General features: G+C 31.3%; 2 protein-coding genes across 2 annotated transcripts; both read right to left on the reverse strand.

Annotated features, from left to right (window-relative positions):
• Nucleotides 1-470: 470 nt before the first annotated feature.
• Nucleotides 471-920, reverse strand: LOC112097356 (putative RING-H2 finger protein ATL69). The gene has a single exon (XM_024182550.1). The coding sequence runs from the start codon at nt 918-920 to the stop codon at nt 471-473; it is 450 nt and encodes a 149-aa protein (XP_024038318.1).
• Nucleotides 921-10,683: 9,763 nt separating this feature from the next.
• On the reverse strand, nt 10,684-12,795 carry LOC18039350 (ABC transporter G family member 20). The gene has a single exon (XM_006428910.1). It carries the CDS (start codon nt 12,793-12,795, stop codon nt 10,684-10,686), a length of 2,112 nt encoding a protein of 703 aa, XP_006428973.1.
• Nucleotides 12,796-13,361: the final 566 nt, after the last annotated feature.

A 13,361-nucleotide genomic window follows, 5' to 3' on the forward strand; every position in this document is an offset into this window, starting at 1 on the left:
ATCGGTTGATAACCTGACTCCCTTTGTCCCATTTTACCAAAAGAATAATAACCTCACAAAATTGAGCTATCATTAGATATATGGCAATCATTGATTGGTGGCGTGAACATTTGTAAGCATATCGTTATTCTTTCTGGAAATAAGAACAACAAATGTTTCCGAGGCTGCCGAATCCGAATCCCAACAGAATAGTGTGTTGGTGTCTTGACAATCCATTCATACTTTGTGACAAATAGTTGTATGCATAAATAGAGTCTTTCCGTCAAAAGACATTTCAAAATTTAATTGAAGTTAGATACATAACAAATGCTTAATCTCAAATTTAAATTGTAAAAGTAAATTCAGCAGCTTACTCCATCGGTACAGTAAAAACAATTTATTTCTTCAACCACAGCAGTCCCAAGATGGTCCTCCATGCAACTAGAAGAAGTACCTTGAGGTTGAGGTTGAGAAGAAAATAATGGACTATACTAACAAGTTTCTGCAGAATGGAAAGAGAAAAAGGAGAGGAAACCAAGACCATCCTGGTGGTTCCGACGTTGTCGAGCAATAACAATAGCGACCTCAATTCTACAGAGCGGACAAGTGGAACGTGATTGAAACCATGCATCAATGCATTCGACATGGAAGCAATGCTTGCATTCGGGCAGCCGCCTAAACTTTTGGCCATCAGATATCCCATCGAGGCACACCGTACAATAACAATAATATGGGCACTTGGCGGCCGTCTCCTGACCGAAAGTAAACACCGGCAGCCAATAACTCTTGAGCCTGAACGAGTTTGCAGCAAAGCGGATGGCCAAGAAGATGATGGTGATGATCATTATCACATTCATGTTCATAAGCTTCCAGCCTGTACTTGTACTGCTCACGAAATTCGCAGCCTTGCTTATGAGTTCCAATAATTGAACTCCCACCATCGTTTTGTGAATACCCCAATCATAAACGAGTGCCAAATTAAAAATTTCATATAGCATGGCTTAGAAGGCAGAAAGTAGTCTTGTATTTATTCTTAGGTATTTTTTTAACTTGAGTCCCCGTTGTTTGTAGAATAAAATTCAGAGGCCTCAATTTTTAAAATACGTCACTTAAGTCCTAGTTCCTTCTGAGCCCTTTATTAAATTTCACTGTTAAAAAAATTAACAGCAAATAGACAATTTTAAAGCCTTCTTGTGTTTGACGTGCTTTCTACAAACAAGAAGGAAATTATCATTATGCTTAAACTGGGCCCTCGACTTTACCCATTCAAATAACTTCTTATCAAATAATATATTAATAGTACCCCGTAAAATAATACAAGTATTTTAACATGTAGCTCCCAATAAGAAGGCACAAAGAATAAATAAAAAGTGATTTTTAACTGTTAATTGAATAGATTAGGATCCTTTTATGATTTAAATTTTTTTTATTTTTTAAAAATCTTATACAGCCTATCTTTTAATAATAATGTATAAATAAAATCTAACTATTTTTAGTTTTTAATTTATTAACTATCAATTATGTAAGTGAAATTTGTTTACAAGAGATCAAATCATGAAAGATTCTTAATCCAGCTTTATATAAAAAAGGGTAATGTGCTCGATGCTTTTTGCAGAGGAACGTGAACTAAACATCATTGAAAAATTGTGGACATGGGAAGTTTTTGTTGGCCAATTTGAAAGTTGTGTATCAATTTCTAGCAGTTTGATGTCTCCCACCAACGGCATAAATATAAAATAAATAAACAAACAAATAAGGACCGGAGTACAATCAACTATATATTTGATAAACGTCATGTGTATTTGGAAGCAACTAACCAGTGAACAGAGAGTGGAAACCACGCATGGCCAAAATTTATTAAGTGCTTGTTTGAAAAAGCCAGAGCTGGTGTACCAACTTCCACTATTTTATGTTGTCCGAAAGCTTCATTTTGCAGCCACACCTTCAAGCATATGGCACAATAACAAATTAACAGTTATAAAAAGACATTTCCATTGGAATCCATTTTCTTTTCTTCATATCAAATGCTTCTTTGTAATTGGACTTCGAATTTTCCTTTTTTTATTCTTAAGTTACAACTTCATTTGGTATTATTTGACAGCTCTTCAACTCATAACTAAATTTAAATTATATTGTGTAATAATTATAATTTTTAAGTACCAAAGTATTCAGTAAACATTTATAATGAAAACATTCAATATTTCATTAAAATTATTATTAGTAATTTTATTTGAAAGTTACAATTACCATAACGCCAAACCAAGACTACTAATGAAACCTCCAAACTGATCACTTATGTTACAGCTCTGTCCAAAATAGTCAATGGGTTAGTTTAGCTACTTTTGAATTGAGAAAAGCTAAAATTGAAATTTGGCCAATCCGTATTGCATCATTGCATGTGCACATATTTGCACCATCAAATCCTATTGCGCCACTTGTCCAAAACATATAAAATCAAAAATAAAGACTAAAGCTCTTATGTAATTTTAAAATACACTTTAGGGGGAGTGGTGCCGGTGTCCCATTTCACAAGGACTCAATCTAAGTCACGTGTCTTCTTATTATTCCCAAATTAGAAGATTCTATCTCACGGGTGCAAATCTTCTCCGGATCTTATTACTATTTGAGCTTTTAAAAATCAAATGACATGTGCCATTATTAAATCTAATGGTCAAGATTTATTTGTAATTAATTATTTACCTCTTAAACGATGTGTTTTTTACAGAGATGTTTTTTTTACAGAGATGTTTTCCCGCTGCAGAACTTACAATTCCCGTTTCTATCAATTTATTCTCTTACCATAAAAAAACTATTCATCTCCTAAATAATTAGCAATTGTAGTTAGACAAATTTGAGAAAACCAATTTAGTCCATTGAACGTGAACTTCAAGCTTTGCACATGGCATATGATGCAAAATGCCTTAAAGTATGTAAACGGTGTTTAAAGGTATTGGCACTGTGAAAAGTGTCTTGTCGGTATTTATGGATAGTATTGAGGATGAAAATGAGTTTCTAGTTGCTTGGAATAACATGCTTGATAAATATGATGCACATGATAATAGTTGGCTAAAAAGTGTATATGAGTTAAGATAGAAATAGGTTTATGCACATGTTAGGCAGGCATGGTCAACGGGAATGAAGAGCACTCAGTTTAGTGAGAGTTTTAATGTAATTTTAAAAGACTATTTGAAATCAAATCTTAATATGTGTTATTTTTTTATGCACTTTAAAAGGATGGTCAATGATAAACGATATAAGGAATTAGAAATAGAGTATGAATTATGTTATAGGTTGGTCAATATGAAAATGTCTATTAAAATGCTGGCTCATGCAAGGGAGATTTACACAAAGGTAATTTTTCAAGAGTTCCAAGACCAATTTAAAGAGTCTATTGATTTATCTGTTAAAAAAATACTCTAGCGATGGTGAATCTTTACTATGTATAGTTGGTATGGATGATTTTGAAAAGAGATGTGTGAAAATAGAGAATAACAGCGCATTGTCTTGTAACTGCAGGAGGTTTGAGATAAGGGGGGTTTTATGCAGCCATATCATCAAGGTTCTTAGAGATGTTATGGATGTCAAGAAATTCATACCCAGTATATTTTTAAAAAGGTGGACAAAACAAGCAAGAGCAAAATGTATTAAAGACGTGTATGGGAGTGAAATCCAAGCAGATCCTAAGTTGCAACAGACATGTCGATAGAGGTCTTTATGTTCTATATTTACCAAGATATCCAATAGAGCTTCTGAAAGTAAAAAAGCATATAAGCTAGCAAATTCGCGGGCCATGGATTTGGCAAGATTAGTTGAGGATATTTTACGTTTGGAAATTGATGGTAGTGCAGAAGAAAAAGTTCAAGAATCTCTTTCAACTGAGCACATAGATATTGTCAAAGCAAAAGGTCTAAAGAAGAAGGAGTCACGTCTTGGAAGACGTAGATTCAAGAGTAGTTTGGAAGTAGCCTTGACAAAAAAATAAGAGAAAGAGGCTAACAAATTAGCAATCGCAAATAGTCTAGGTGATTGCCTATATTACTAATTAACTAGTTTTATATAGACACAACATTGAACAATTACTTTCATCTAGATTAATTTTTTTGTTTAAATTATTTATTTTCACAGCCACGTGGTCAATTGCTTCTGGTGATCAATAATAGTCCTCATTCATTAATGATTGATCATTATTATTCAGTAAGTGGTTTTTAATTAGTTTTTGTGTGTGAAGCTAAATTTTGTTCTTTCTAGCTAGCATAATAGTTCTTTTTCATGCTTATTATTGCAGCCACAATTGATGAATCAAGTTCGATAGGTAAGTTTTCATGATTACTTCAATAAACAAATTTTTAGGCTTTGCTTGAACAAAATAGCACATGATTCTCAAATGGATTTCAAAGCTCTCAAGCTTCCAGTAGCACAAATTTAATGTAACAAATTTTGGTTCAGTTTTTTCCTTTTAATATTTAGTTAGTTTCAGATAATGTAATTTTTGTTGGTTTAGATTCATTTACAAATTGTTGGTTTTTGTATTTTTGTACTGTTTTTGCCTGTCCATTAAGAGCTTTATATTAATGAGTGTTTCTCTTGTTTGATATTTTAATGTTCAATGCTTAGATTTGTTTATGCTAATAACACAATGTGAATAAGAGAACGTTGTAAATTTGGAGAAATGAGCAATAGAATGAAAGTTGTTTGCATATAGTATATTTTTTATTTGATAAAAATATTGTTCTTACAAAATGAAAGCTTTATTTTATTTTATTTTATTGATAAAGAAAGAATCTTTTCCATTCATTTAGAAAAGATGATACAGTAGCTATTTTTGCTGGTATAGGGTCCGGGCATACATAGTTTTATTGTTCACTACAGCATATTTGACCAAAATATAAGCCTGGACATTACACAATCTTGGGATGTGTTGAAATCTGACTTTCTGGAAAAACTCGCTCTGGTTTTAGATTTCAGAAATTACCCAAGAAATTTCAGCTTTGCTTCCTTTCTTATTGTTAACCAAATCAACAACTTCCTTTGCTGCCTTTAGCCCTCATTTCATAGCTCCAGCCTCCACATATGCCACATCCTTGCATAATTATGATGTCTTGACAGCTACTACACTTGTCTTGCTATTTGAATCCCTTTTGACCACTTCCAATCCTACTTGTTTGATTTTGTTTATCAATTGTTGCATCAACATTGATCTTGAAGGCATTTCTCGGTGGAGGATGTTGTTTACACTAGCCTTGAGCAAAGGCAAACCATATTTAATAATGAAGAAACTCAACTATATTACACAAGTAATCTATGCTCTAGGCAAGCTATTCTTCATAGGCTAGTATATAGCAAACCCAAAATTTCTCCACAACTGTAACATTAAGGCTGTATTTACTTGCTGGAGTGGGAGGGAGGAGTGTGAATTCCTCCCACTCCAGCATTTACTTCTTTAAAATGGGAAGAGAGTGGGAATCCTACTCCATGGGTCCCACTCATTTTTGGAGTGGGGAGTGGGAGTGGGACTCCCATTGGGAGATCCACTCTCACCTCTCCCTTTTTTACCCTTTTATTTTTTAAATTTAATTTAATTTAATATTTTATAATTAATAAAATAAAATAAATGATATTATATTTATTTGAATAATATTATTATATTTATTTGAATAATAATATTATATTTAACTAAATAATAATTTACATTGATTCTAAGTTAAAATTATTTTAAAATAATATTATTATATTAATAGAGAATTAATAAATATAATATTATTATATTTATTTTAAAAATAATAGTACTATATTTATTTAATATTAATAATAATAAATAGTTTATTCTAAGAAAATATTAATTTTGTACTAAATAATATTATATTATTATTTTATATAATAATAAATTTAATATAATTATATTAAATAAAATAAAATAAGGTTTCATTTTATATTAAAATTAATAATTTATTGTTCATAATTAAGAATATTAATAATTATAATAAATTTACAAATATAATAAAATAAATATTATTCATTAAATATATTTTTTATTAGTTTTGTAATTAAAAACTATAATTCTTTAAATAAGGATAAAATTATAATTTAAAATTATTTACTCCCAATCCAAGACAAAGTAAACACATAAATTGGATTCTGATCTCTATTCCATACTTCCATTCCAGTGTAAGTAAACAACCTACTCCCGCTCCTACTCCACACTCCCAATCCTAAAATTCTCACTCCTCAAGATTCTCAATCCAATCCAAAAAGTAAACACTACCTAAATTCCAATAGTATCAAATCATTATAGATTCATATTTAATCGGCAAACAAAACTCCATAACTACAATTTTGAGTAATGCAGATAATCTAACAAAAATTTAGTCTCGACCAGCTCACATAATCCTTCATAGACCAAGTATAACACATTTGATTCATTAACCTTTGTTCCTTCTCCACATTTGAGCGTGTATAATATTTAGACAACATTCTTTTGTAGCGTCTCATTTTTGTCAGGCTGCAAAAAAATATAAAAAAAAAATTCAATAAGTGAAATATAGTGAAAAAAAATTACTTTCAACAGCTTCAGCATAAAACAAATTAGTACTACATTTTATCAAACAGGTGGTGGACATCAGAAAATTATAAACTTATTTATTTAGTAAGAAGATGGGACTATTCCCACTTTTTTGTTTACTTTGTGTTGCAAAAACATCTCAACAAATCTATAAAAAAATAAAATAAAATAAAATCTTAGCAAATAACAATAGGTTTCTCATAAGAAAAATTCAAACTTTTGGGACAAGAATGTTAATAATCTCAACAATGAAGAGATTGATGCTAAATCAATACTATGTGAGCGATTATCACATCTAGCTAACATAATTTGAACTTCTTACCTTGATATTGTCAGGCGATTTGGATGTTTTCCATTTTGAAGATTTAGATTTCTTTTATGAATTTGACGAAACTTTAATTTTGAAAGAGACAGAGTGAGGTTTCACCGCGTTTTGGAAGGTGGGTTTTGGAAAGTGAGGAGGGCGTTCAAATAAAAAATTAATTACCAATAAATCTTGGCCATTGGATTTAATAATGCCACGTGTCATTAGATCCTTAAAGGCTCAGATAGTGATCAGATCAAAAGAGGATCTGAATCCCACTTTTTAAACCATTTGCTCACCGTTATTAATCAATTCTATTTTTTATTTCATATTTTAACAAATATCTTTATATTTGTCTCTTTTTCTTAATTCTTGGTAATTTAAGTGAGTGTTTATCAAGTAACTTTTTCTATTGGTTACTTAAATTCGAATTTTTTTTTAAAATAATGATATATTACAATTAAAATTTATTTTACTCCCAAAACGGGGAGTCAAATAAACCCATATTAAAAGGGGAATCGAGTGCTAGGACTCGAACTGATGCGCCCAATGTGGCACTAAAATTCGAATCTTTAAATAGGTAGGTGGCTAAAAAATTGATTTAAATTTTACCCTTCCCTAATACATATCGCTTGCCAACTTTTCAGAACAAAAAAAAATAAATGCATCAAAATCTAGCAGTTGGATAATTAAATTAAGGATATGATTATAGTAGGAATAGTGTTTTTTAGAAAAGAAAAAATAAACGTCTCTTCTGATTTTCTATTAATTCTAAAATCTGAAAAGAATTAAACATGATCGAATAGACTTATAGGTAATGAGAAGAAAGCTATAAATATAACATAGTATACATGATGATATATCGAAATTTAATTGCTGTCGATTTTTGTAAGAGAGGAATGTTAAAAAAAAAAAAAGTTGTTCAAATAATAGTGAATGGCCATCGTCAAAGAAGAAGTAAAGTCACCTACCGCCGCGGGGGAGGGGGTGTTTCATTGTCATATTTTAGGGGTATGAATAGCAACACTTGGATAAGAAAACAGAACTATTGGGCCACAATAAATTGGATACAGCCCAATCTATATAAAATTTGGAAGCCCAAACGACTAGCTAAAATTGTTCACCTACAAACAGACGCAAACGCTAATGAAGAGTCGGCAATTTTTTTTCTTTTTTTTTTTTTTTGAAGTATGAGGCGGGCAAATCAAATCAATTTTATAATCTCAAACCCGCTTTAAGTTTTGAATTCAGGATGGTCAACACAAAAAAAAAAATGCTTAAAAAATAGTGCTAAGAAAAGATTAATGTTGTCTAATCTAAATATAAATAAATAAAAAAGATTATATTAATTTAAAAAACTAAGATTACGTTTGGCACACGGAATTGGATTGGATTGGACTAAATTAAGTTGGATTCGATTAAGTTGGATTATATTATATACTGTATTATGTTTGGTACAATATCGGATTGGACAATATTAAATTATATTTAAATACAAAAAAATATTTATGAATATTTAAGAGTAATAATTAAAATTAATTTAAAGGTAATTAACAAGAGCATTAAATATGTAGTAAATTAGTTATTGGGTAATCATAATTATAATAAACAAATATAAATTAATAAAACTATTTAGTTATTTGATTAATTTTTATCATATATTCTAGATATATTTTATTTTATCAAAACGTTAGCAAATAATGTATATATAAAATCAATTATTTACTTGTATTATTAATTTCCATGATTATTTTTTATTTTAGATTGGTGATTATTAAATTTAATACAATCAATTATTGTAACAAATTATTAAATAGTTAATTTTATTGGAGTAAAAGTACCAATTTAATTAGAATATAGAAACAAAATAAAAAATAAATTCAAGTAAATCACGAATAGAATAATTAATTAATTAATTAAATTTTAGGTTACAAATAAAAAATAGTATTATATATGAAAGAAATATGAATAAATTTTTTTCTCTTATCTAATCCCATCTAAACCCACATATAAATTGGGATTGTTAATCCCATGATTTAAGAACTAAATTTAAATTTAGTCCTTCCTAATCCAATCCAAGTAAAGTAATCAAACATGAGATAAAATATTTAATCTCAAAATTAATTAAATCTCATATTTAATCTCAACTCCCAAACATAACGTAAGAGTCATCTCCAAACTTGGAAGTATGCAAAAGAAGTAAGAAATACAAATATTTAAGTTTGTAACCAAGAATGAAACAAAATTATAATATTCAACATGTTTGCCACATAATTTTTTTAAATTTTTTTTTTATTCTATTCTGGCTGTATCACAAGGTTCTTTATGTTATATGAATAGTGAACGAAGAATCTCGTATGATTTGTTTTGATCTTTATCTTTTCGCACATTTATTATTATTGTTTCTTGCTGGCAGATGCGAGATAAGAATAAGTTATTGGAGGATAAGGGCATTACAGAAAATGCAAGTGTCATTTAATATGAAGACTCGGGGACCTCGCTGCCATTGAAATGTCAAATGCCCTTGAGTTATTAATCTCATATGATATAGTTGTAGATATTGAAACTCAAAATAATATTTAATGATGTTAATTTATTCACCATTAAATTGTATAAGATCAATTACTCAAAATTTATGTAAAAAATTTTATATATAAATAAAAGAGAGAAAAAACATAAATTTCAATACACTATAAAATAAAATGCAATGTAATAAAATGTGTATTTTCTAATCTTTTAACTTATCTTTTATTTTAAAATAAGGAAAATCTTATAAGAATATTACTCTATGTATATTGTGTGTATGTTTAAAAGCTTGGACTTGAATTTAATTTAATTAGAAAGTGTATTAAAATAATAAAGAAGAACCATATATATGTATATATAAAATAAGAGTTTCCTTACTATGATATGGTAAGACGCAAACTAAAAGAGAGAAAAATATAAATTTTAATACACTATTAAATAAAATATAATGCAATAAAATGTGTATCTTCTGATCTTTTAATTTATCTTTTATTTTAAAGTAAGGAACATCATATAAGAATATTACTCTAATAATATTGTGTGTATGTTTAAAAGCTTTGACTTGAATTTAATTTAAATATTAGCATGACAAACTTTTAATCTACGAATTATATATTGTCAGTAGACCATTGGAGTTGAATTATCAAGGTTACAACTTCAGACTCTTAAAAATTTTCAAACCATAAATACTTATAGATTATAAACATTTATAAAAAAAATAATAATAATAATTCCGTTCACTTTATTAACTGTAGATATTGAAATTTTTTTACTACAATCATGAAATATCTTGATGATAGACGGAAACGAATTAATTATTATTATTATTACAATCTACAAGTAGTATATATAACAATCTTAGGTTTACTGAAAATTTAGAAATATATAATTACACAGTAGAGGCTAGAAGTCTATCTCTAAAGAGAAACTCCACTTAGTCCACATTAATTTTACACAAACAAAAGTCTGATGGCTTGAATCGGTGGACTCGACCTGGTTCTAGAAAGAAACCATGTTACAACATACAATTCATGATAAAAAGGCAAACAAAATAGACCGATTGAAAGTTACACATTGCATTTAAAAAGGAAAAAAAAAAAGGGGGGGGGGGGGGGGGGGGAAAACAACAAAACCTTCCCCCCAAAAAAAAAAAAAAAAAATAAAATTTTTCCCCCCCCTTGTTTTTGCCCCCCAAAAAAAAAAGGAAAAAAAAAAAAACCCCAAAAAAGAACCAGGAAAAAAAAAAAGGGGGGGGGGGGGGGGGGGGAAAGCATCAAATCGTTCCTCCTAAGAGAAAAAAATAGAATTAATATTTTCACCTCCTCTTGTTCTTGCTCCCGAACAACAAAGTGAAGTAAAACAAAACCCTAAAAAGGAACCCAAAAGCAACGAGGATCCAAATGCATTTCCATTTGCTGATATCCGTTATCCCTTTCTGTTCCAGTATTTTCATGCCAGTAGTCAAACAAGTTGACCCCGTAATGTTTCTGCCCAGCACATTGCTCATGCTTTGCAACAACTCGATCTTTGTTGAATTTGGGAGACCATCAAACGGTGTGCCATCAAAAAACTGAAGCCCCGTCAAGAAACACCTATTGGGATCCCCATATTCATTTTGTAGAGCACCTTGAAATGGGTACTTAACAAGAGAAACGTAATGAAACCAAATCCAATACGAAGGGATTTCATCATGAGAAATGTAGAATCCGCAAAAGAGAAGAGAAAGGCCTAAAATCGCTACAACAATGGTGAAACCTATCTGTATATTGGGGATGAATCCAGCGACGAACGCCATGAACGAAGTTCCAGCCCAGTATGAAGCAAACATTGTGATGAAGAAGAAGAGGAACCCCGAGAAGCCTCCGGCTAGACCAACTGCCCAAAAGGTTGTTAACGCGAAAACAAGAGAAAGGGTGATCATGGAAGGAATGGAGGCCAGAGCATGAGCAAGTACATAAGATGAGACCCGGTAAGCGTTGTAGGAAGTTTCTCTTATGAAAATGTTCCGCTCTTGAAGCAATGCGGGGATTTCTCTTGCACAATTGTAGAATATGGTGGTCATGGCAAATGCAACAAAAGCTAAGCGTAGTCGTGTGCCTTTTGGGGAGTCATCGAGTTGCCAATAAAGGGTGGCCAGTACACATGCAATCACAAGTTGTGCTCCTAGGCGAGTGCCAAATAATTCGGGCATTCTTCTTGAGTTTGTGTTTGATCTTTTGGAAAGAAACAGCATTTCGGTCCAAAAAGGATTGACAAAAGTTTGAACATTTTTGTTTTTACCAGCCGAGACTAATTTACCTCTGGAAATACTTGCCTCGATTGCGTCTTCAAGATCAACATCGGGTTGATGATCAGTATCGGAGGCCATTTTTGGATTTCTCGTCATCTGCCAGGACTTATTGAATTGAACTAAGCTGCTGATTCCGCTAGGAGCTTCTTCAAGTTCACGAATTAAGTCAAGAGAAAACTCACATGGGTTTTCATTCTCAGGAATCGGATGCCCAAACTCAGCAAAGAATAGACTAAAATCAGTGGCTGGAGTTCCGCTGTACACAGTCTGTCCATGTGATAGAAATATCAAACGGTTTAGTAGGCTGAAAATTCTGTAACTCGGCTGGTGTATGGACATGATCACAACACTTCCGCTCTTTGCAATTTCCCCCAAGACCTTAACAACCTTAAATGCACTTGTGGAATCAAGCCCTGATGTGGGTTCGTCGAGGAACAGCAGAATTGGATCATGAATTATATCAATTCCAATCGAAACACGCCTGCGTTCGCCTCCTGAAACGCCTCTGTGCTGCTCATCACCGATAAAAGTCTTCGCTGCACTTCGCAATCCGAGCTGATCAATAAGAGCTTCAACTCTTTCTCGTTTCCTTTTCTTGGAGACAGAGCGTGGAAGCCGACACTCTGCCGAAAACATGAGGGTCTCTTCTACGGTTAACATAGGGAACAGAAGTTCATCTTGCATTACATACGCAGATATGATCTTCAAAAGCCTTGACTCCAAAACTGCTCCATTCAAAGTCACAGTCCCTTTCAAGCTCTCCTTCTCAATGCGGCCAGCCAGAGCATCAATCAGAGTTGATTTACCAGCTCCGCTAGCCCCGAGAATCGCCATTATCTCACCTTCTCTTGCTACCCCAGAAATATCATCCAGTAGAAGTTTTGAATTAACACCATATGATAAGTTGTTAAAAGAAAGCACAAACGGGTGAGTCGTTGATGCAGGGCTGCTAGCATTGGACAGGTCAATCACCTGATGCTGATCTTCGAGATCACGGATAGTGAGGGGATCTTTGAATCTGGCACTGCGATTATTATTTTTTCCAGCCTCTGTTTTTTGCTCTGTTTTTGGTGCATGGTGAATGAGGAGCAAAGGGTTGTCGCCTGCACTTAGGGGCGACATGTTTGGTGCCTCCATAATGACAATGCTAATATGTTTGGATCCAAATTCGGAATGGAAATGCAATGCATATATAACTTGGTGGGCTTTGAATTTAACTTTTAAAACGAATCTTATAATAGCAAAAGAAATCATGTCCACATTCCTTTTTTGAATTTTTTTAATATCTTTGGAAGTAGTCCATACTGTTAAACTTGCAATAAAAAAAAATGACAATAATTCATTTGCTTGCTTCTCTTCTTACTTCTCCGTGTTAAACTACTTTATTTTCACGCAAATCATCAACTAGACTACATCCTTTATTTGACTTATATATAGATATAATCATTTTCAAATGGCAGCATCTTCATTTTTTATTACGGTTTACTAATTAATCAAAATAATTTTATTAAACCATATAATTTAATTGTGAATTAAAATTGAATTAATTTTACATTAAAAAATAATAATAAGAACATTCGCATTAAAAGAGGATTATATATATATATATAAAAATGTTTCAGTTCAAAATTTTAAAGTGCGGGAAAGTGCGGAAAAATTTTAAAACTGCATGATTTTAAAGGTTTAAAATTATAAGTCTTTAA

This window comes from Citrus clementina, unplaced genomic scaffold (assembly GCF_000493195.1).
Source record: "Citrus clementina cultivar Clemenules unplaced genomic scaffold, Citrus_clementina_v1.0 scaffold_6, whole genome shotgun sequence".
Lineage (NCBI taxonomy): Eukaryota > Viridiplantae > Streptophyta > Magnoliopsida > Sapindales > Rutaceae > Citrus > Citrus x clementina.